This window comes from Cyprinodon tularosa, unplaced genomic scaffold (assembly GCF_016077235.1).
Source record: "Cyprinodon tularosa strain WSP-4 unplaced genomic scaffold, ASM1607723v1 ctg250, whole genome shotgun sequence".
Classification (NCBI taxonomy): domain Eukaryota; kingdom Metazoa; phylum Chordata; class Actinopteri; order Cyprinodontiformes; family Cyprinodontidae; genus Cyprinodon; species Cyprinodon tularosa.
Window position 1 is genome coordinate 324513 of NW_024038929.1, and position 25277 is coordinate 349789.

The window sequence follows — 25277 nt, forward strand, 5'->3', positions numbered from 1 at the left end:
CATCTTTTTAAAATTAATACCAGAGCTTTATGGTTAATATAATTCAGCAATGCCTTTTACGGTGTGTGCAGCTCAAATGAGGATTTCTATGTGTTTTATATCTATCCACAACTTAACGGATAAAAGAGGAATTTTATTGCTTCTTTCAAAGCAGAAAAAATTCAACAAGAATGTTAAATACTAAAATTTAACATCTTATTTCAGTTTGTCCTTAACCCTTTATTGGGCCGTCAGTGAAATACTTTGAAAATCTAAATTTTAAGCAAACAGTGTTTTTGGAATCAAGGAAGAGACCTTATTACCTTTGCAGCATTAAAAAAACATGGATATTTTGATTGCAAAAATTCAATGTGATAAGAAGAAACACCAACTTGCCCAAATATATTAAGAAAAATAATAAAAGTGGGAAAAGAAACACATTTTTATATTGGTCCAACATAACCTTAGAGGTATTAATGCTGATACTGGCAACATTTTTTAATTTATAAACCTATATATGTGAAAAGCTTCCTGGATGGGAAGCGAAACATCTTCAAACTTGGAAACAAAATCCAATGTATTGTTTTTTTATTTTACTTTTTTAGATTGACTATGAACTGAATGACTGAGAATTTTTACCAGCATAAACTGAAATATAATTGTTAACTAGGCTTATTAACTTTTTAACTTTAATCTTTAACTTTTCAATTAGCTTTTTACCTTTTTTATTTAATTGATAACTTTTTATTCCCAACTTAATTTCCAGTAGATAATCTATCATTCGAGGACTCATCTGATTGGTCAAATGCGAAAATAAGATGTGCAGTATCTTTGCTGAATGGCTGGATATAGATCTAGTGCTTCTAGACAACACTGAGGGGGAAAATGGAAATCTAGATAAGTTATTTTTTCCTAAAATAAGTGCATTTGTTCTTGGATTGAGGAGGTAAAAGATACATTTTGCCAATGGAACAAAACAATTTACATTTAAAATAAGAAAACTCAACTGCATTGTCTTATTTCAGGTGCATTTTATCTAAATATCTTCTTTTAAGAGTAAAAATACTAATTTTATTGGCAAAGCATTTAATTTACCCACTCAAATTAAGAGTAAATACACTTAATTTAAGAATTTTTTACTTATTTCTGGATCATTTTTACAGTGTATTAACTTTGCAGCATTAAAGAAATATGGATATTTAGATTGCAAGAGTTACTATCAATGTGATAAGAAGAAACAAAAGTGCTTCTATAAGAAATTCATGATATAAACACAAAATGATGTATATATCATTTTAAATTGAAAAGGCATCCTGGATGGGAAGCGAAACATCTTTAAACTTGGAAACAAAATCCAATGTATTGTTTTTTTTTTTACTTTTTAGAGTGACTATGACCTGGATGACTGAGAATTTTTACCGGCATAAACCGAAATATAATTGCTAACTAGGCTTATCAACTTTTTACACTGGAAAAACAATCTAGAAATGAGTAAAAATGTCTTAAATTAAGTGTATTTACCCTTAATTTGAGTAGGTAAAAGAGATGATTTGCCAAGGGAATGAGTATTTTTACTCTTTAAATAAGATATTTAGATAAAATGCACTTGAAATAAGACATTGCAATTGTGTTTTCTTATTTTGAATGTAAATTGTCTTGTTCCATTGGCAAAATGTCTCTTTTACCTCCTCAATTCAAGAACAAATGCACTCATTTTAAGAAAAAATTATTTATCTAGATTTTGATTTTTTTTCCAGTGTAACTTTACTTTTTAACTTTTCAATTAGCTTTTTACTTTTTTTTTATTTAATTGTTAACTTTTTTTTTTTCAACTTAACTTCCAGTAGGTAATCTATCATTCAAGGACTCATCTAATTGGTCAAATGCCAAAATAAGATGTGCAGTATCCTTGCTGAATGGCTGGATATACACTGGAAAAATGATCTAAAAATAAGTAAAAATTTCTTAAATTAAGTGTATTTACCCTTAATTTGAATAGATAAATGAGGTGGTTTGCCAATGGAATTAATATTTTACTCTTGAAATAAGATAATTAGATAAAATGCACTTGAAATGAGACAATGCAGTTGTGTTTTCTTATTTTAAACATAAATTGTCTTGTTCCATTGGCAAAATGTCACTTTTACCTCCTCAATCCCAGAACAAATATGTAATTTGTAATTTTATTAAGGATCCCCAGTAGCTGTTGCCATGGCAAACAGCTAGTCTTCCTGGGGTCCACATTAAAAACATACAGTAAAAAACAGTTACAAATATAACAATTTCCAAAAATGTAATTTCTTAAAATTACTATAGGAAGTACAAAAGAACAAGTAAAATAAAACAGCCAATACAACAAGAACACTTCAGGGCATCAAATGCACCTATTTTAAGAAAAAATTACTTATCTAGATTTTGATTTTTTCCAGTGTAACTTTACTTTTTAACTTTTCAATTAGCTTTTTACCTTTTTTATTTAATTGTTAACTTTTTTTTCAGCTTTACTTCCAGTAGGTAATCTATCATTCAAGGACTCATCTAATTGGTCAAATGCCAAAATAAGATGTGCAAACATCTAGCAGGATCTTTGCTGAATGGCTGGATATACACTGGAAAAATGATCTAAAAATAAGTAAAAATGTCTTAAATTAAGTGTATTTACCCTTAATTTGAATAGATAAATGAGGTGGTTTGCCAATGGAATTAATATTTTACTCTTGAAATAAGATAATTAGATAAAATGCACTTGAAATGAGACAATGCAGTTGTGTTTTCTTATTTTAAACATAAATTGTCTTGTTCCATTGGCAAAATGTCACTTTTACCTCCTCAATCCCAGAACAAATATGTAATTTGTAATTTTATTAAGGATCCCCAGTAGCTGTTGCCATGGCAAACAGCTAGTCTTCCTGGGGTCCACATTAAAAACATACAGTAAAAAACAGTTACAAATATAACAATTTCCAAAAATGTAATTTCTTAAAATTACTATAGGAAGTACAAAAGAACAAGTAAAATAAAACAGCCAATACAACAAGAACACTTCAGGGCATCAAATGCACCTATTTTAAGAAAAAATTACTTATCTAGATTTTGATTTTTTCCAGTGTAACTTTACTTTTTAACTTTTCAATTAGCTTTTTACCTTTTTTATTTAATTGTTAACTTTTTTTTCAGCTTTACTTCCAGTAGGTAATCTATCATTCAAGGACTCATCTAATTGGTCAAATGCCAAAATAAGATGTGCAAACATCTAGCAGGATCTTTGCTGAATGGCTGGATATACACTGGAAAAATGATCTAAAAATAAGTAAAAATGTCTTAAATTAAGTGTATTTACCCTTAATCTGAGTAGATAAATGAGGTGGTTTGCCAATGGAATTAATATTTTTACTCTTAAAATAAGATAATTAGATAAAATGCACTTGAAATTAGACAATGCAAGTGTGTTTTCTTATTTTAAACGTAAATTGTCTTGTTCCATTGGCAAAATGTCACTTTTACTTCCTCAATCCCAGAACAAATGCACCTATTTTAAGAAAAAATTACTTATCTAGATTTTGATTTTTTCCAGTGTACACTGCAAAAATGATCTAAAAATGAGTAAAAAAGTCCAAAAGTAAGTGTATTTACCCTTAATTTGAGTAGGTAAATAAGATGATTTGCCAATGGAATGAGTATTTTAACTCTTAAAATAAGATAAATAGATATTATACACTTGAAATAAGACAATGCAATATTTTTTTTCTTATTTTAAATGTAAATTGTCTTGTTCCGTTGGCAAAGTGTCTCACTTACCTCCTAAATTCAAGAAAAAATGCACTTAATTAATGAAAAAATTACTTACTGAGATTTACATTTTTTGCAGTGTAGATCTAGTGCTTCTAGAACTCACTGAGGGACGGAGGGGGGGCTTCATTTACAAGAGGTATGCAGGTGATCAAAAACTGTAACCTGTCCTTTAAAGGTTTAATATCCATCCATATTTATAAGCATTTCTCTGAGCTCTTATCACCTCAGACTTTACTTTTATTTCTTTTGGCAAAAAAATCTGAAACCAAACACTACAAAAAAACAAACAAAAAGTTATTTGGTTAAAATCTGAAATTATTTGGGTGATTTTAGCAGTAATTCTGTTAACCGACGGGATCGGGACGAGTGACCAGACCCGCCTTCAACATGGCTGCTGTAGTCGCACAGAGCGCCACCTCTCTGAAACCTTCCTTCATTTACCGGCCACACATGTCCACAAAAACACACACAGGAAGGCGGATGCATGAGCCTGTGGAGGCTGTAATGTGTAATTTGTAAGTTCCATTTGTTTTTAATACACACCAAAGCAGTGGTCCTGTGGGACCTAATAAAACCTCATAAGCACACAGAGAGGAAGCCCGAGGCGCTGCTCTTTCCCACAGACCTCACCTTGATAGATGATTTTAGAAAAACACAGAGGCGTGCTCCACTAACAAACTGCTGCGAGAGAAAGCAGTGATATTTAGACTCTCCATCTGAGCGGAGGGAAAGTGAGGAGGAGAGGGAGGGAGGGAGGACACTGATTTGAGCTAAATTACATGAGCTTCTCTCCTTTCTTATCCATTTCACAAAGAGGAGCCGAGTAATCAGAAGGATACCTGTTTGGCTGCCTGCGAGGACAAAGAGAAAAAGTGGGAGCTTCCACCGCTTTTTTTGTTTTTCTCCGTTTATTGTTCATGCAACACAGAGCTGAGATTAACCACAACTGAGGCACTTTTTTTTTTTTTTTTAAGTCATTTGTTTTCCCCAGTTTAAAAGGAAACAGTAGAGACGTGCAGAGAACCACCACCATTTCTTTTAAATTAGTGCAGCTCCCCTTTCTGCTATGTGAGATAATAATAAAAATAATAACAATAATAAAAGGGCTCATTTAATTTGGAGAAACAAAAACAATTATGTGCAGCCGCCCGGGTGGAAGGTCATCTGCTCTGCATGGCTCCACTTCACCTCTCGGTTTCATCTCAGCGTACCTGTAGACTTTTTTTTTTTCCAAGGAGAATTTGAAATCAATTTCAAGCCCCATTTAATTTTATATACCCCTACATGCTGACCCACAACAGCAGAGTTCAAATATTGATCTTCTTCTGCGGGCGACCCAGGGTGCTTCTTAGTAGTCAAACACACCTCACAGATGCATCGCTTCAAAAAAAAAAAAGAAATAAAAATCAAAAATTATCACAGGAAGGTGAGGGAAAGAAACTTCCTCCAGTTTTCCGTATGAAATATTAACCTCCCCCCCTTCCTTCCCATGCAACGAACCCCCTGCTCTGATGAAGACAGATAATGACCTTTTGAAAAACAAAACTTCAGCGTTGGCCTGGAGATCTATTTATCAGCAGCAGCAGAAGCAGCATGCCTCCTGGCAGCGGGTGAAAAAAAAAAAAAGCACAACTGGAATAATGCTTCGCTGTTCACCACTGCCATTAAGCTGCTGGTGATAAAAAGGTGCAGCGCTTTTAATGGCCCGCTTCTTTTTCTTCTTGCTTCCAGTTGTACGGCCACTTTGTTAACTCAGCACACAGGGTAATACGTCTCATTTGAGAGAATCCCGCCGCGGGGAGATTGCTTGAAGGACAGTATGAGAGTGACACTACATTATAAACATAATAATCACAGCTGGCTGAGATACTGCAGTAAAGGAATAATTGGACTCAAGCTGCTCTGACTGCTTAAGCATTTTAGCGTGCCGTTTGTTGAAATGGAAAAAAAAAAAATACTACTAACCTCAGGTCAGATTATATCCTCGCAGGGCAACAAGAAGCTGCTGCAGACAGTTTCCACTGCGAGGTTAACCGTGCTGCATGCCAGTGTCGAGTGATGGGGAGTCCAGACGGGGAGGTGCTGTTACTCCAGACTGTCTGGGCCGGCCCAACTCATAACCAAACTCAAAGGCAACATTCTTTAGGGTCGAATCTACTTTTAAATAGACTCCAAAGGTTTCAGAATAAAAAATACAAATCTGTTTGCTTTTTTATGCAGTTTCTCACTAGATTTTGTTCTAATTGGGACCATAATAATTAAATTCCCCTACTTTAATGCCAAATGTATCATATTTCATACATACAGTTTCTGAAATGTTTTGCGCCTGACACCTTTTGCATAATTTAATGGTAAAAACTTTGCTCAAAATCCTATTGTACACATTCAGATATAACTGATAACAGCCAGTAGAAGACTACACAAAAATTAATCTTGACTTATCGCATAGTAATACATTATTAATATCAAAAATGTATTTCTGTTTTTTCTTTTTACATATTTTGTTAAAAGGGCAAAGAAGGCATTCAAACAAAAAAAAAAGTTATTTCCTATTTTGTTTTTTTCTTGGATCGGGCTTTAAAGGGTTAATAATTCAATTCAGTTTATTTCTATAGCGCCAATTCACAACACATTTCATCTCAAGGCACTTTACAGTTCAACCAGATCTTACGATCAAATTAATTCAAAGTTTTCTATCTGAGGAATATCAGCTGATTGCATCGACTCATTGACTCTTCAGCAATCCCTCACACTAAGCATGCTTGTAGCGACAGTGGAGAGGAAAAACTCTCCACTAACAACTTCTGCGAACTTGGGTTTAGATGGGAGATGATGTCATGAAGAGGATTTTAGGAGATAAATAACTTAAGCACTGAAAAAAATGGAAATCTAGGTAAGTTATTTTTTCCTAAAATAAGTGCTTTTGTTCTTGGATTGAGCAGGTAAAAGACACATTTTGCCAATGGAACAAAACAATTTACATTTAAAATAAGAAAACTCAATTGCATTGTCTTATTTCAGGCGCATTTTATCTAAATATCTTCTTTTAAGAGTAAAAATACTCATTCTATTGGCAAAGCATTTCATTTACCCACTCAAATTAAGAGTAAATATACTTAATTTAGGAATTTTTTACATATTTCTGGATCGTTCTTACAGTGAGGAAATAAATACTCTTATCAGCTTTTATTCAGTCAGGCTGAAAAATGTGGCCATTTTGGTGATATGATAAAACGAGCTAATCATCAACCAGTCCTGCCAACCTCTTTAAGAAGTTGTGCTCCCAAAATTGAACCGTACTCTTCGTACTTTTAGAGAATGAAAGTAAAAAAGGATGCTGTTAGTCAATCACTCCCGGCTCCTTTGCAATGAAAACATTAATATTTAACAATGTTTGGATTAAGGATGGAGCTTTTTGTATGACGCGACCTGTTACTGTAAAAAGACGGGAATCAAGTGCCAGAACTGGAAAACCGCTAACCTGACTCCGCCAGATGGATTTACTCCACATATCCATCTGGAAACCTTCCGTTGAAGTAATTTTGGGAAGGGGCGAAAATACTGGTTAGCTGATTGGCATATGTTGGTGATAGACGAGCCAAATAAACCAATCAGATCAACGAAGCATATGACGTACTAACAGAGCGACGAGAAAAACACAACCACAAGCCAGGCTACTCTTGCTGAAACCAGTCGGGAGAAGAGCAAAAACATCTTTTCCTCTGAGAAAAGCCTCCAGAGCAGTGTTTTGCTCTTCTTTCAGTGAAGAAATACTCTGTAATTCCGATAAAACTTGCTCGATAGCCACACTAAAGCTAGTTTCATCGGCTGAAGCCGCCATGTTCTTTAGACTGAACTGTTGCGCTTCTCGTTGCGTCACACCTCAACCCGCCTCAAAGCCAACGCTGATTGGACGTTCGTTTGGTGAAAGGCTCCAAATTTTCTTTAACAGAGAGTCTCCAGACTGATTAGCGAGTGAAACCTTGAAAGCTCGCGAGATCAGGATGGTCTCACGAGGCTAGAAAACCGCAACTTCAGTCAAAAATGTTTTATTCACCTTTTAAAACAGATGTCAACAAATAGGGTTCAAGAGGCTTTAAAAGTCTTACATCCGTTTACCAATACTTGCGAGGTCCAAGCTAATTTTATTCTGTTTATTGGTCCGTTATTTAAGGGCTTAGAAAAGAACAATGGAGGCAAAGGTGTTAAGACAATTGCTGAGTTCGAATTAAGGGGATGCGTCCTCTGAAGGCCAGATTTGTACACCGATTACATCATAGCATGGCGCTGAGGTCTGTTTGGACTGCAAGACTCCTCGTTATGCACGTACTTTTTGCCCGTTTTGAAGAATGGATCCGATGTGTCCTACGTAGCGTTGGGTATCTCAGGATTCAGAGGAAAAAGGTACCTGGCACTGAACAGTGTTGAATATTGGAAGTGCAGTTCCAATAATACTAGTATGTGAATATATCCGCCTTAAATAAATGAAAATAGTTGTTTAAATGGTTGTTGAGTCAGATATTTGCGAGATAATGTGTGATTTATCTAAAGGTTTTTATCTGTTACTGTTGTTGTTGGAAAATGTATTTTCTCTTATTTTATATATTAATTTATGCTATTTACTCACTATAAAAGTTTTCAGTTAGCCTGTTTCATCTTTAAGGCCACACAATTCCCTTGTGTGAGGGTGTTTTTAGACAAGCCATACCTTCTTCTTATAACAAACCAGAACATGTTTATAACATGATACTGTTTAAGTGTCTGTAATTTGTTTCGACTCTGAAAACCTTCCATTATTGTAAGTAAGGCGGAACGACGCTGCGTAGATCAGAACAGGGCTGATTACCGTGCAGTAAGGGCCTCATGATGAACTGTTCTCTCTTTGCAAAGATAAAAATTAAGTGCCGACTGAGTGAAATCCATTGATTTAACTGGGGGTGAGTAGTTGAATACTTTTTTCCCCACTATACTGTGAAAATGGGTTTTGCTGTTTAAGGACAGATTCTAACATATCTGCATCGTGCACTGGAAAAATGATCTAGAAATAAGTAAAAATTTCTTAAATTAAGTGTATTTACCCTTGATTTGTGTAAGTAAATGAGAATCCAATGGAATGGAATCAGTATTTTTACTCTTGAAATAAGATAATTAGATATATTCACTTGAAATAAGACAATGCAATTGTGTTTTCTTATTTTAAATCTAATTTGTCTTGTTCCATTGGCAAGATGTCTCTTATCTCCTCAATTCAAGAACAAATGCACTTATTTCAAGAAAAAATGACTTATCTAGATTTAGATTTTTTGCAGTGTGGGGACTTTTATTTATTAATTGCTATTTTGCATAATTTCCTGTATTTTCTGTTGACGATTATAAGATATTTTGCAGCTAAAAAAAACTTTTTTTTTAAGAAACTGTTTTGAAAAGTTCGGTCTTCATTCTTTTCCTTCTTTATGTGTCAACTTTCATGGTATCTTAGCGACAGAGCGTACGGGCGTGAAAGGGATGGACCTGTTTGAATTTAAAGCCCTAACAACTCTTCCCATCTCCTTGTTTTCAAGGACCTCGAAGGATCCAGTCCAGATAGACCGGGTCCTTGGAGGATGCAGCCTTTACACTGCAAAAACAATCTAGAAATAAGTAAAAATGTCTTAAATTAAGTGTATTCACCCTTAATTTGAGTGAGTAAGATTATCTGCCAATGGAATGAGCCTTGTTGCTCTTAAAATAAGATAATTAGATAATATGCACTGGAAATAAGACAATGCAATTGTTTCTTTCTTATCTTAATGTAAATTGTCTTGTTCCATTGGCAAAGTTTCTGACTTACCTCCTAAATTCAAGAACAAATGCACTTATTTTAAGAAAAAAACGACTTATCTAGATTCGATTTTCCAGTGTGTCTTGTTCCATTGGCAAAGTTTCTGACTTACCTCCTAAATTCAAGAACAAATGCACTTAATTTAAGGAAATTTTACTTATCTAGATTTAGATTTTTCCAGTGTAAAATCGAATACACCAAATATTAGTGGTGGCGATTACTGAAAAGGCCCCCTTTAAATCCAACTATGCTTCGGGCATAGTTGGATTGCATTTGTTCTTGAATTTAGGAGGTAAGTCAGAAACTTTGCCAATGGAAAAGACAATTTACATTTAAGATAAGAAAGAAACAATTGCATTGTCTTATTTCCAGTGCATATTATCTAATTATCTTATTTTAAGAGTAAAAATGCTCATTCAATTGGGAGATAATCGTATTTACTCACTCAAATTAAGGGTAAATACACTTAATTTAAGACATTTTTACTTATTTTCTAGATTGTTTTTGCAGTGTGCGTCCTAAGACCTGCATTTTTAACTTGAATCATTTCTTTTTTAACAAATAAGCCCACAAATATCTCCTGTGGCTTCATATTTCCTCCTCCGGTGAGGTGTGCAACTGTTAATGTTCAGCACTGATGTTAATTAAAAGCTTCATTAGATATTTGCCACCTAGAAAAAACAAAAAAACAAAACAGGTATGTAATTATTGCAAGGTGAGGCCATCTGCAACTGCAGCTTCGTTTTACTGAAGTGGAGTATATTAGCATCAGCAGCTCGGTGAATTCTAATTCCCTGACACCACGGGTCCAGAAAATAGACAGCAGCTCTCAGAGCTAACGCTCACCATTAATGACCGGGGGATATTTAGCATTATTGGCAAAATGCGAACACACATCTATTGATGCACGGCGCGGCGGGCTGCATGCACAAACACCTCCGGATGATAACAATTCCTCACAGGTAGCACCAGAAATATAGACACGTCAGCTCAATATGTAGGTGCACATTAAAAGCACAGTCAGAACCCCCCCCCCTCCAGAGGAAAAACCTTTGTTAGCGAGTAAACCTATTGCACCGTTTGTGCCATTCTTCTATACAGGGAACAAATTTAATTTTGTTCCATTTACAAAGGTCTAGTGGAGTAAGACGGTGGGTAGCCTTAAGAAAAAAAACACACACACACACACACCAGCAGCCTGTCTGTGAAGTCTCTGTGAAGAACAAGGCGGCACTCGCTCACATACCAAATGAAATTTCAAAATAAACGACTGAGCTGTGATTTACAATTCTCCTCCGGGGCAGAGAAAAGTGAGAAAACATTTCAATCAGTCCCCTCCGCCTTTGTTATGCTGCTATGAATCAGCTGTTTAAGGGACAAAACAGCTGAACAGCGGGCGGGAGAAAAGACTGAATGATTTCACACCAAAACACACAACATATTGAGAGGTATATTCTGGAACCATGAAATTAGGTTTAAAGTTTGAGTTGTTTTTTTCCTGATTTGTGTCTGATTGAATCTGAGAGAATTGCTCTCAACTAAACAGACTGCAAATAAACAACCAATCCGGGGGTGATGTCATTGAAATATTTCAAACACAGTGTTTATCTAAAGCAACACAACAAAAGGGAAATAATCAGAAGATCTGGGTGAGACTCTGGCTTTTATACGTTCTTGTTATAAGTTATTTTGAAACTTTTTTTTTTCCTGCCCAGTCTAAAGAAGTCGGGGAAAATAGGGATATAAAAAAAAGTATTTTCACGTCTAGATAAACAGATACAAAAACTAACTCAATTCTTTCTTTCATACCCCCTCCTATTTATTCTTTCAAATTTTCACTCATCCTTCCAGTCATGGCTGTTCATGCATTCATCCATCTGCTAATTTTTCTATTTTAATTTTACATCCTTCTTACAGTAATTCATCCATCATTAATCAACTTTATTCTAATCATCCATTCATCACGATCCGTACATTTATTCAAATCGTTCGCTTTCTGTCCATCAATCCTACTTTAAAGGTGATGCATCTGCAGAAAAAAATACAGAAAACTATTTTAAAAACTGTCAGATGTCAGAAATATATACACTGCAAAAAATGAAATCTAAATAAGTCATTTTTTTCTTGAAATAAGTGCCTTTTGTCTTGAATTGAAGAGGAAAGTTAGACAATTTGCCAATGGAACAAAATAATTTACATAAAAAACAATTGCATCATCTTATTACAAGTGCATATTATCAAATTATCTTATTTTAAGAGTAAAAATACTAATTCCATTGGCAAATCATCCCGTTTACCTACTAAGATTAAGGGTAAATTCACTTAAATTAAGACATTTTTACTTATTTCTAGATCATTTTTGCAGAAATAAATGCATTTTTTTTTATTTTACTATTAGAAATGATTAAAAAACAGTTCCATGCCAGTTGTCTCCATGGACAGAGACACAGCTTAACCGCAGGCCTGTTTATGTAAAATCATTGAAGTCTTCTGTTAAATATTTTTTCTTAAAATAAGTGCATTTTTTCTTGAATTGAGGAGGTGAGTTTGACACTTTGCCAATGGAACAAGACCATTTACATTTAAAATAAGAAAAAAACTATTTCATTGTCTTATTTCAAGTGTATATTATCTAATTACCTTATTTTAAGAGTAAAAATTCTCATTCCATTGGCACAACATCTTATCAACCTACTCAAATCAAGGGTAAATACACTTAATTTAAGACATTTTGACTTATTTCTAGATTGTTTTTGCAGTGAGGAAGCCATTTTTATAGTAATGGAAGCCAGCGATTCAAATACTGGGTTTAAGAACAAGTAGATATGCACTGGAAAAACAATCTAGAAATAAGTAAACTTTCCTTAAATTAAGTGTATTTATTCTTAATTTGAGCAGGTAAATGAGATGATTTGCCAATGGAATGAGTATTTTGACACTTAAAATAAGATAAAAATGCACTTGAAATGAGACAATGCAATTGTATTTTCTTATTTTAAGTGTAAATTGTCTTGTTCCATTGGCAAAATGTCTCTTTTAACTCCTCAATCCAAGAACAAATGCACTTATTTTAAGAAAAAAATGACTTATCTTGATTCAGATTTTTTCCAGTGTGTGAATCTTTGCATGATATTTAAGTAACAGAAAGTGTGTTTTCTTCACAGTAGATGAATTGTAATGGGACAATACCCGACAAGTGTATCAAGAAAATCAGAAATTAATGCAATAAACCGTTTTTATTTTTTATTTTTTATTTATTTGTTTATTTGAAGCATGTTTCATGAATCATGTCCCACACTACAACATTTTAGCTAAGGCTAATTCTCAATGCATGTCCCCAGTTAGGCTTTAACACAAAACACAGCGAGTATACACAAGGCACACACTGAAAAAACGATCTAAAAATAAGTAAAAATATCTTAAATTAAGTGTATTTACCTGTAATTTGAGTAGGTAAATGAGATAGTTTGCCAATGGAATGAGCATTTTTACTCCTAAAGTAAGATAATTAGATAAAATACACTTGAAATAAGACAATGTTGTTGTGTTTTCTTATTTTAAGTGTAAATTGTCTTGTTCTATTGGCAAAATGTCTATTTTACCTCCTTAATCGAAGAACAAATGCATTTTATTTAGGAAAAGATGACTTGTCTAGATTTCGATTTTTTTCCAGTGCAACAGAACAAATAAGATCGTCTCAGTTAGATTATTAACGTTCACATGTCTGACCTCTCAATAAAAAGTCTTTAAGTTTATGTTTAAAAAGGACCCAGCTTGACTTTCCCTTCAGTTCTGCAGGTAATGTATCCCATGTTGATTCTATAAAGTCCATCCGTTTCTGAAAATGGGCAACTTAACAGTAACAGTCAAAATGGTCCTTCCCAGTAAAACGGCGGCCGAATGGCGGCCCACTTCCCTCCAACTCCCAGCAAAATCCCCTCCAACTTCCAGCCACTGGAGTGACCCCCCCTTTGCATGCTTTTTTACTGTGACTCCATCCTTTCTTCGAATTATATGGTCTGACCAGGAGATGACGCTTCTTTTTAGCTCTCATGTCCACAACTCATGACAAAAAGAATATTTTAGTACAAACATTGATGTTTTTAAAAGGAATTGTAGGGGACCAGCCAAAGGCCCGTCAAGGAAAGTGGGGATATTTTGAATGGCTACTACTGCAACACGTTAATGTCTTTTCTTCAGTTTAAGTCGTAATTTTTTCTCACAAAGCCACCAAGAGGATTATTTAATATCTCTTGTAGTGAAGCGCCTGACAAAATTACCTGCTTTGGCCACAGAACCTTAACCTGACTCCGCCAGATGGATTTGCTCCGCATATCCATCTGGAAACCTTCCGTTGAAGTAATTTTGGGAAGGGGTGAAAATACTGGTTAGCTGATTGGCCTATGTTGGTGATAGACGGGCCAAATAAACCAATCAGATCAACGAAGCATATGACGTACTAACAAAGCGACGACGAAGAGGAGCCAATTGATAGATCAAACTCTTGCCGAAACCAGTCGGGAGAAGAGCAAAAACATGTTTTCCTCTGAGAAAAGCCTCCAGAGCAGTGTTTTGCTCTTCTTTCAGTGAAGAAATACTCTGTAATTGGGGCCTCCTTTAAAGTGGTGTGGAAATACTCTGGACGGGGCCGCCTTTTACAGCTGCTTTTTGTATCTCTGCTTCTGTCTCCTTGAACCCCAGTCGGCCTCGGCAGATGGCCGCTCACACTGAGCCCGGTTCTGCTGGAGGTTTCTTCCTGTTAAAAGGGAGTTTTTCCTCTCCACTGTCGCTACAAGCATGCTTAGTGTGGGGGATTGTATTTGAGTCAATGAGTCAATGCAATCAACTGGTTTTCCTTAGATAGAAAACTTTGTATCAATTTGACTGTATGATCTGGTTGAACTGTAAAGTGCCTTGAGATGACATGTGTTGTGAATTTGGCGCTATATAAATAAACTGAATTGAATTGAATTGAAATTGTAATTCCGATAAAACTTGCTCGATAGCCACGCTAACGCTAGTTTCATCGGCTGAAGCCGCCATGTTCTTAAGACTGAACTGTCGTGCTTCTCGTTGCGTCACACCTCAACCCGCCTCAAAGCCAACGCTGATTGGACGTTCGTTTGGTGAACGGCTCCAAATTTTCTTTAACGGAGAGTCGGAGATCAGGATGGTCTCACGAGGCTAACAGAACATGCGGCTAGGTCAACTTTAGCAATTTGCTGTTGCCAACTATTTAAACCATTTCAAAAGATTTCATAGCTGTCTTACAAATTCCAAAAAAAGAAAATTAAAAACCCATCCATTTGATTTTTTTTAAAAGATGTTTGTCTTCCCATCCAGGAAGCTTTTTCAATTCCAAATGTCAGGAACAGCGTTGAGTTGGAGGTTTTATACAACATTCAATGCTTTTTTACAGACACCCTGCAGCCGGTCAGAATCTAGTGTTCATCAACATAATTCATACTATTGTTAAGGAGTTGAGGGCTTATTTCTTGAGGACCCACAAGAGTCCATGTTTGACCCGAAGCACACCAGGCTTCCTCAGTTTGAGAGAGCTTCTCCAGTTATTGCTATCTTGGTCCACAATAATTATCCCGCTGGAAGGAACCAGCTCTACTGTGTTTGAGTCAAGTTGGACCTCAGGAGGCCTCCGACCTGGAGCCCTCGATATCCGAGGTCCCTGTGAACGGTGTTGCTTTGAGGCCGGTACAGAAAGGTGAAAAATGTCGCTAGCGTTCCCGTCTTTACCTAATAACCGGATCCATCCGTGTGTGTAAGAGAGAGGAGTGCAGTCGCAGGAGAGAGATCAGCATGTGTAGAAAGATTAGGAGGCTGTGGATGCTGGGGGGGAAGCCAGAGAGTCGGGGCCATTCCTCCCAGGATCCACCGACACGAAGGAATCGCCCCCGTCTCAGTGACCTAACCACTTAGAATGACACCGAAGCCGCACAAGATTGGAAAGTAGGGGGGGGGGTGGATGAGGGGAATTCAAAACAGCCAGACAGTAAAAAAAAAAAAAAAAGAAATCAATGGATGCAAGAATAACAATAGACATCTTCAGAGTGGAATGCCACGATAGAAAATCCAATTACGAATCAAAGGAAAGCAATTTTAGAAAAACGTAAGATCTGGAGATAAGTCTGAGGGGAAAGACGACGAGTGAGAGAGAAAAAGATGTGGAACTGAGACAATAACAAGACTTAAGTAACACCATGCTTCCCACCCATCAGCATCGTCTTAGATAATAGAGTTACATTTACGAGCCGTGCCATATGCCCACCCAGCGCCTGGTAAATAGAAAATCCATGCGATGCCATGTTTTTATGACTCGGAAAGACAGCTACTAACTAGCAGGAGCAAACCTGAGTTACCCCGTCAGCTTCGGCGCATAGCATAAATAAATTTATACTCTAATACAGGCCTACAGTGAGCATCCAGCCCCATAAAAGCCTCAGCGCACTGTAATTCATAACTCCCTCAATATCCAGCACCATAATTCATACATGGAGCCTCCACAATCCAAACCAAGGGTTGAAGAAGAGTGACATCATCCTGCGGAGGGATGATGCCAGGCTCCCAGCGTGGCGTTGAAACCGAACGGCCCTGCTGTTATGATCAGGAGCCCACGGTCCTCCGAACCACTCGTCGCATTTTAAAAACCAGTACTTAAACCATTTCGCAGCCGACTACAGAAAACACCGAAACACTGCTTCTCGCAAATAAAGGGAAGGAATGCTTTTTGCTAATCTTTTATGTAATAAACTGCCGTCTTACTGCGATATCATGCAGTGCCATGTTCACACATAATAAGCAAAGCTGTTCAGAGCCCAACTTAATACGGTATCCTATTTGAAATGCAAACAAACTGTGAGGCAGAGGCTATCACCTCAATCTATCCCCCCTTCTGTTCACTGGCTGTCATCTTACATGAGCCGATGCTGCAGTTCTGCACTGTGGTGAGGGGAGGAAGCGGAGGAGGAGTGTGGGGGGGGGACACAGGCAGCATGATGGGTGATGCAGGAGGAAAAGGAATAGAGGAGGAGGAGGCAGCAGGGAGGGAGGGAGGGAGACGGGACGTTGGCCACAGTGTGATTCAGAGGGTTGTTTCCCCCTCTCAGCGCTGCAGGGCGAGGATTTACCGGAAAGAAGAAGAAGAAAAAAAAAAGATCCAGGAGAGGCAAAAGAACAAAAGCTGCTGAGACATGAAAGGAGGGCTGAAACAGAGAGGGATGTTTCATGAAAATAGCATGCAGGAAGTTTCAATTTTCAGCTGTCTTGGTCTTTTAAAGGACTGGACAGAGACACACAAACAAACACACTCACTGGGGGCTTCCTGAGGATTTGGGGTGTTACAGGGATGAAGTGGAAGCTAAATCCACCACAACTCTCAGTTTATTGCCTTTTTTACAGGTAGGAAGAGGCTGAGAGAGCTTTTCACACAAATATCTATCACATAAAAGAAAGTGTCATAATACCAGTGACGTGCGGTCAGGGGAGGCAGGTGAGGCAGTGCCTCACCAGCCATCATGGAAAGAAAGAAAATATATAATCATAAAGTAATTTAAATTGTTATATTCATCCGGTGGTTTGTACTAAAAAATATTCATTTTTCATGTAGCTTCACCAATTTCGATTTTTATTTGTTCAAAATCGCTGAATTTTCTTATTTTCCCATTCAAATGCTTGGAAGCGATGCCGGTGAGGCAGCAGCGAGCTCTGCCTCACCTTGGATTGCGCAACCCCTGGCTCTGCGCTGGCTGCAAAGCGGAGAGAGCATGTTGCTGTACGGCGTCAATAAAATGGTTTAAACAAATGTAATATGTGAACTTATTTCTAATAATTTGGCTTATGTATATAATGTACAGAGCTTTTTGTCACCAACTGTGTTTGTGTAACGTGTTTCGTGTAATGAGCGATTATAAACGGCAGAGAACAAGTTCGAGGTGAGGCAGGCAGTTCTCTTGCCTCATGGCAGGGGGTGCTCAAGAGACTGAAAACATAAGGCAGGAACAGGACGGATCAAGGAAGGCTTTCTTCCCTGGCAGTGATCTCCATTGAGACAGAGAGACTTTTAAAACTGAAGGAAGATAAGGAGGACTTCTATTCATTTATAAGTAAAGGTAAGACAGTAATAACGTTTATTTTGTTTTGTTTTTTAAGGAAATGTGTGTTTTGTGAGCTACAGTTTGTATGTGTAAGGATGCAGAAGTGAAACATAACCTGTAAACTGCTGTCAATCTATGCATCTATTTGCAAATCTGATTCTGATGACGTCAGTGCCTCACCAGCTATGAACCTCACCGCACGTCACTGCATAATACGAACACCATCGCCGCTATGTTGGGAGAAACCTGGAAGGTTTTCAGACGCGGGGACACTTTCGTTCCCTCTGACAACTAACGAGCTCTGAAGCATCGTTTCATTAAGGGACTACAAAACTGTTGAGATGGTTTTGGCTCGTTTACAGTTGGTGGCACCTGGTCCAACCCACATCTCTGCCTTGGCCGGTGGGGTGTGCCCGCTTTGGACAGATGGGTGGGAGGGCGTCAAGGCCATTAAGAGAGGGGGTTGGATGGTTCAAAACGAGGGAAGCAGGAGTTCAATCGGGAGCAGCTTCATAGTTATTTCCCCCCCTCAATCACTGCGGCTACACACTGTTTACTGCGACACATGCGCCTGGCAGTAAAACCGGAATTGGACGCTCGACCCCCATCCAGCAGCACACCCATCATCTCGGCACTAACGGCACTCCCGGTCCCCAACTCGCCAAATTAAAACCTGTGAATAATTCAGCAGGCGCAAGGATCCTGAGGAGTCACCTTGTTGGGGGTTTTTTTCCACCTGCCTTTCGAAAAAATAAAAATAAAAAAACGCCGCCTTTGGATTTCATAAAACAAATCATTTCCTAAAGGTGGAAGAAAATAAGGACAACTATACAATGTTATTTGCAGATTGGATATAATCGTTCTAACAGCTTTCAGGTGTTGATCACAACTCTGCGGGCCTTAAGATTCAGCTTCGATTAAAAAAATGAAATCCAAACTTCATATTGAATGACCACAAAACACAAACATTTAAACATAAAACTGAGAATGCATCATAGAAATCAAATCTGCAGTCACCACGCCGGCAGAAGCATGGGACGCTTTGGTTACTTTCTTTTTCTTAAGCCGTTGGAGGAAAAAGTTGCCGGCCGTTTGCATATAAAAGCAAAGAAATGTTTCACACAGCAAAGTGTAAAAAAAGTGAAGGCAGACGGATTACAGCAGAATGACCGTTTCCCGGCACAATGAGTCATGAAATGAGGGATGTACACAAACGCAGCGTGACTCCACGTCACAGTAATTGACCGCTTTAATTTTGCTCCAAAAACGAGGGCAGCGTAGAAAGCGGGAGAGCGGCGTGCTTCAGAGGGTTAAATTAAACCTTCTCAACCAATCGGGCTCCCCTCCTTTTCTTCCTTCCACAAAAGGTAGGGTGAGGGGTCAAGGGTTAGACGGGAGGGAGGCGGGGTGGGGGGAAGTAGAAGCACTCTGGGTAACACAACACAAAGCGAGAGCGATGCTATCACGTGCTGCAGAGGAAGCGCACGGAGGAATGAAAGGGGATGGATGGAGACGGAGAGGAGCGACGACACCAAAGCGAGCATCTTTTATCCTTACCTCGGGCAGGTAGAGGAACGCGGGGGGACACTGGAGCGAGTGAGGCAGCATCCCGGAGCTGGAGAGCAGCAGACAGCCGGAGTTGGCCATGGAGCTCAGCGTGGGGTGGCGGGACGCTTTGTGCATTTAGCAGGGAGATCCTTTCGCTCTACGCTCTCTCTTTCCTCTGGCTCCTGCTCTCTCTCTCACTGTCACTCTCTCCTCGGATCACTTGCCTTTTAAATTTCTCTCTCTTTTTTTTTTTTTCTTCCCCGCTGGCTTTTGTGTCTCTACTGAAGATGCGGCATGGAGGCGAGCGGCGCACAGACAATGTGCATCTTCCACCTTTATCGCTACTGCTGCTGCTGCTCTCTCCCTGCCTCTCTTTCTCACTATCCCTGCTGCCGCGACTCTGTTTACTTTGTGTGCGATAAAAGCCAACATAAGCATTCAGACACTGAAGGGGAGGTTCTGTGCAAGGAAGAGGAGGAGGGGTTGGAGAGATGACTAGGGGTTGGGTAGGTTAGGGTGGGGGTATAAAAGAGGTGGTGGAAACATGAAGATTGGAAGGAGGGGGGGGAGGCTGATGAAGTCCCCAATGGGTTCATACATTCATACATCAAACGGCCCGGGCTGAATAGCAAAAGGGATGTGAACAACATTACAACAGCTGATCCTGGGCATTAGCACCTTATGGGGACCCTGCATGCTGCCTTTTAATAGCCCCCCTCCCGAACGCCTCGCACTCCTCACCCTGTGCACTCAAGGACATGCATGCATAGCTGATGTATTGGTGAAGCACGAAAAGATGCACTAAAACACAAAGTGGAATGTCATCAGGGTCTAGCTGTGGCAATCTCTCTTCATCCGCCGGGCCGGAAACACTTAACCAGCTCAGTCTGAACTCTGCGGCCGGGCCAACCGTATGAGAAGAGCTACTTTTAATGGAGCCCGCTATACGAAACGGCTTTAAAGGAAGTAAAGTAGAAAACGTCGTTGTTACGTCAAGCCCTTCAGATTGGGACCAATTTTGGGAGCGAAGGATGTCCTGAAACTAACCCAGCTGGTTTCATAACCTCATGTCTCAGTCTGCAGGAACAAGAGTGTCGCCTCTACCCAGCCTGCCTTTCTGATGCAATTCAGTCAAGTAATGTTTAATTGATTGAGGCAAAAAAAATTTTTTAACTAAAAATACCAACAAAAAAAAAACTGATTTTATCCTTGTGGGTTTCAGGAATTCGCCCAAACTTTACATTCTAGAACCAGCAGGAAGAGGAAGCAGATTCTCATAAAAACTCCTGTCTGTTTGAGGATGTCGTATCTTTAGCCTCTGAATTGTTCTCTTTCCTGTCAGTTATCCTGGTCTTTGTAGGCAGCATTAAAAGGTGATGATGATGTGTGAGTTTATTACACCTTCATATCAGCTGCATGTTGCAATTCATGCTTTCCACAATAATTTATCTAATTAAGGCAGTTCCTCTGTCCGGATATGAAGTTATAATCATTATTCTGGACGTGGCAAATATTTGGGAATAGAATGAGAGCGGCGTCCTTTCGGCTAAGGACAAAGTGTAATATTTTGATAAGGCTGGAGCCATGGATGTCTCCTAATCTGCTCACATGTATGATGTTGAATGTGATGATGTGGCAGACTGGAGTTTGTATAAAATGCCTCTTTAACTGTTAATCGTGGTCATTTCCTAAGAACTGAGCCCGGTTGGTAAGCAGCTGCCTTCTGTAACTCCAAGCAACTTCTCTGATCTGAGTAAGATTACAATTTCTATCAGAATCTGTTGTCATGTCTCCTGGTTATTTAAAGGCATACTATGCAACATTTTTTAGTTAATTAATGTGTTCCCTAACGTTTTGGATGATTAAATGAGTCATTTCAGGTCGAACAAAGGTTTTCTCGGCCGCCCTGGTGGTCTGTAGGGGGAAATACCATACTTGCAATTGCAGGAGCCCTCGGCCCGCACCTACAGGCTCAGAAGTGCATCGCGAGAGTCGTTCTTGCTTTACGGCGAGAACTGCTACACGCCCCCAGTGAAAGGCATGCTCGTTGCTAGCGCAGTGGCGATATTTGTGCAGTTATCATGGCGGAACCAGCGAGAAAACAGCGAAAGCCCATGTCGGAGCAGGAAACTCCAACTTGGCCAACTACAATCTTTGTTATTTAGACACATGCATAACAAATAATGTATGAAAAAATGCTAAATGTTCAAACTTGAAAATTGGAACAAAATAGTCACTTAACGCAGTAGACATGGTGATTTGTTGCGTTCACCTGGCTGCTAAGCTCAAAACAACCGCGCCTGGCTTGACGGAGAAACCAGGAGAACAGCTGAGCATATTTACGACAGTGCCCTTTTACTTTCGCCCTCTGGGGGGAGCCTCGCTGGAAAATCAACACCGGTTGCATAGTGTACCTTTAATACAAATAATTTATGAAGTATTATTTATGAAGAGTTTGTCCCGTATGATCTCTTTTCAGGAAAACAAACCTGAGAGAGAAAGCTTCGAGGTGTAAACTCAGAGAGCCTATTTTCGGCAAAGGAAAAGTCCGGACATATTACTTCTTAAAGTACTTTAAATATGAAATTATTACCTACTGTTCAATAAATGATAAGTCTTTATAATTCAGAGTAATTTTCATGTGAATGTGCTTTACTGAAGGCATCCATGTTTGTCAAAGAACACTACTGCCACCTACTGGTTAGTGACGTCACGGTGCGGTATCGGCTGTTGATCAAGTCCCAGTGCTGTATCTGGTGTTTGTCACAACGCGCTATTATCCAAGTCATCTTGAAAACATTCTTCTTCCAAATGTTGGCTACATATTACGGGTTTTTTCTCTGGCCAGAAGTTCGATAGCAAATCCTCCCTCTTCAAGTTGGCGATCCAACGACCAACCCGTCCGTGGAGGATCAGGAATCAGAAAGGTGGAATAACTCTTTTTTTTTTTCACTTTTCCCCGATGTATTCCAGCATCCAGCTGCCATGCACGTGGGCATTGTCAGTTTCACTATAGCTCTGTTGAATTTCAATGGTGAAGTCCTCTGGAAATCTTCAATAATTGTTGTTGATTGCAGATGTGTCTAGTAGTTCCCATTGATTTTGCTTGTAAAGCGGGGAGAATGGCGACTTTTCCTTTAAATAATAAAAAATCTATTTAAGATAAAAAAAATTCAAAATCATTTTTAAATCTAATTCAAAATATGAAAAACTTTGAGGCTTTAAAAAGACAAAGTATGACTTGTAAGGTTTTGAAATGTGAATTCTCTGAGCAAAGCTCTTCGGTTCCCCCTGTTGGCCTAGAAAACCCAGGCAGCAGCCGCTAAGTTTGTTTACTCCTTAGGCCTGCTCTTCTAAAACCTTTGTTTCTCCTAAAATCCTCTTTTGACATCATCTCCCATCTGAACCCACGGCAAGAATGGCGCTAGGCTTACCGCAACGTGACGTCACCGCCGGAAGATGTCAGGATTGAGGTGTTACCTGGGCAAAAATTTTCTCTCCCGGACTCAGAGATCACAACGAAAATTATTGTTTTTATTTCTTTTTTACAGACTAACGCTAAATTAATTAAATCATCAAGAACGTATTAGTTTTAGGTATAAATAATGATCCATTGATCATTCATTGCACCAGAAGAATGGCTCCACAGAGCGGATCATTGTCTTTGACTCAACCTAAACCTGCCTCTGTGCTCTGAACATCTGTCATAATAATTTCTGGAGAAATGCTGCATTTGTAGCATTTTGATTCACAGCTTTCATCATCAGTTTCCTTTTGTCTTTACCTGTACCTTCTACACTGCAGTGATAATGGCATGCAGGAGGTAAAAGAGAAATTTTGCCAATGGAACAAGACTATTTACTCTTAAAATAAGAAAACACAATTGCATTGACTTATTTCAAGTGCCTTTTATCTAAATATCTAATTTTAAGAGTAAAAATACTGATTCCTTTGGCAAATGATCTCATTTACCTACTCAAATTAAGGGTAAATACACTTAATTTAAGAACTTTTTACTTATTTCTAGGTCGTTTTTTCAGTGCAGGCAGTAGAAGGTTCATTATTCTGTAGTTACTGGTTCCTTTGAACATTTCTAAAAAAAATAAATAGATAAATACAATAAATAACAAATAAAAAAACAATAAAACATTGTTGATTGAACTAAAAGCTCTTCTCACCGGCAGCTATGTTGCAAGTTTACATTCTGGTCGGGAATAATTGGCCCGACCGTTTGATGCAGCAGATCAGTCATCACAGATATCTGATCTGGTTTAGGCTGAGCGCTCTGCCCACTGAAGATGGGAATCCATCTCCCTGTCTGTCTGTCTGTTTTTCTGTCTCTCGCTCTTTTGCTCTCCTTTTTTTTTCTCCCCCCTCATCGTCTGTCTGTCTCACCCAGTTAATAATTCAAATGAGCTCAGCCAGATCATTGCCTTCAAAGGGAGTTGCTGGAATGTTCTCAACGGTGCCTTTTTCTTTTTGTCATGTGAAATCAAAGCCCTCAAACGCAGCAGAGATATCCTCAGTTAACTCCCCACACTGCAGCTCTGCCAATTAAAGAAAGATGAACAACAACCACAAACAGCTCACTGGTGATCATGGGGAAAAAAAAAAAGAAAAAAAAAGTGATCATCTTCATCTTTTTCACCGTCGACCTTCATCATTCTTTGTCTCCTGGTGTGGAGCAATCAACACGTTTCCTGTGTGCAGGCCGGTAATAATCAGCATAATCATTACTACCACAATCACCATCATCATCACTGTCACCCGGACTGCAGAACGCATCCTCTAAGTATGTGTTAGACCGGCCGGGCTGCAGAACAAATCCCCCCCCCCTTCGAGGCAGGACTGTGTACACGCATCTGAGCAGGTGTGAGTGCCTGTTCCATGCTTCTAAATCTGGTTTTAATCTCCTCTGAAAAAACAAGACGCCAACGTCTCTCTACACAAGACAAGATCTGTTTCTGTGCTCTTTAAAGAAAAATAAAGAATGAATGAAAAACAGCCGCTTTAGCAGTAAAAAGCCATCACAAGCCCTGAAAAGCAGCGTCAGCAATAATCACAGGCAACACAAGCGGCAGCTAATGGGGCCCGAACGATCGGCGGCACATTCCGGTCCTCCTCTGTTCATCGTATGACCGCTGATCGATAACGGCACACTCACACTAATCATCTGAAGAGATGAGCCGTTTATTTCCTTTAAATTCAACTCCAACTTTCCCACCATCAGACATCCTTCGCTTCTTAAACAACGCAAATACAAACACAAGAGGAAATGTTAGCGAGGAAGCAAAAATATTAAAGATTTGAGAAATTCAGTTTGTTTTCAGTGTTTAACTGAAACAACACTGCAAAAAAACGAAATCTAGATGAGTAATTTTTTCTTAAAATAAGTACATTTTTATTGGATTGAGGAGGTAAAAGAGACGTTTTGCCAATGGAACAAGACTATTTACTCTTAAAATAAGAAAACACAACTACATTGTCTTTTTTTAAGTGCGTATTATCTACTTATATTATTTTAAGAGTAAAAATACTCATTCCATTGGCAAATTATCTCATTTACCTTCTCAAATTAAGGATAAATACACTTAATTTAAGACATTTTTACTTATTTCTAGATCGTTTTTGCAGTGCAAAAGACTACACTACAAAAACAATCTAGAAATAGGTCAATATTTCTAAATTAAGTGTATTTACCCTTAATTTGAGTATTTAAATCACATGATCTGCCAATGGAATAAGTATTTTTACTTCAAATAAGACAAATCAATGGTGTTTTCTTATTTTAAGTGTAAATTGTTTTGTTTCATTGAAACAATGTCTCTTTTACCTCCTCAATCCAAGAACAAATGCACTTATTTTAAGAAAAATTGACTTATCTAGATTTTGATTTTTTCCAGTGTACTGCATCGCACTGCAAAAACAATCTAGAAATAGGTCAATATTTCTAAATTAAGTGTATTTAGCCTTAATTTGAGTAGGTGATCTGCCAATGGGATGAGTATTTTTACTCTTAAAATAAAATA

The 25277-nt window shown here is 38.3% G+C and overlaps 1 protein-coding gene across 10 annotated transcripts in view; it reads right to left on the bottom strand.

Annotated features, from left to right (window-relative positions):
* The window catches only part of rbfox3a (RNA binding fox-1 homolog 3a), a 389771-nt gene that overhangs the window by 124083 nt on the left and 240411 nt on the right, over positions 1–25277 (bottom strand). Inside the window, exon 1 of one of the 10 annotated variants that reach the window (XM_038288297.1) lies at positions 19258–19676. The exons of 8 other annotated variants lie outside the window; for them this stretch is intronic. In XM_038288297.1, coding sequence (XP_038144225.1) covers positions 19258–19383 — 126 coding nt within the window. In that variant the 5' untranslated portion in view covers positions 19384–19676. Of the gene's footprint in view, positions 1–19257; positions 19677–25277 lie in introns of those variants that run through there. One more of the 10 variants, XM_038288302.1, reaches the window with a different exon arrangement.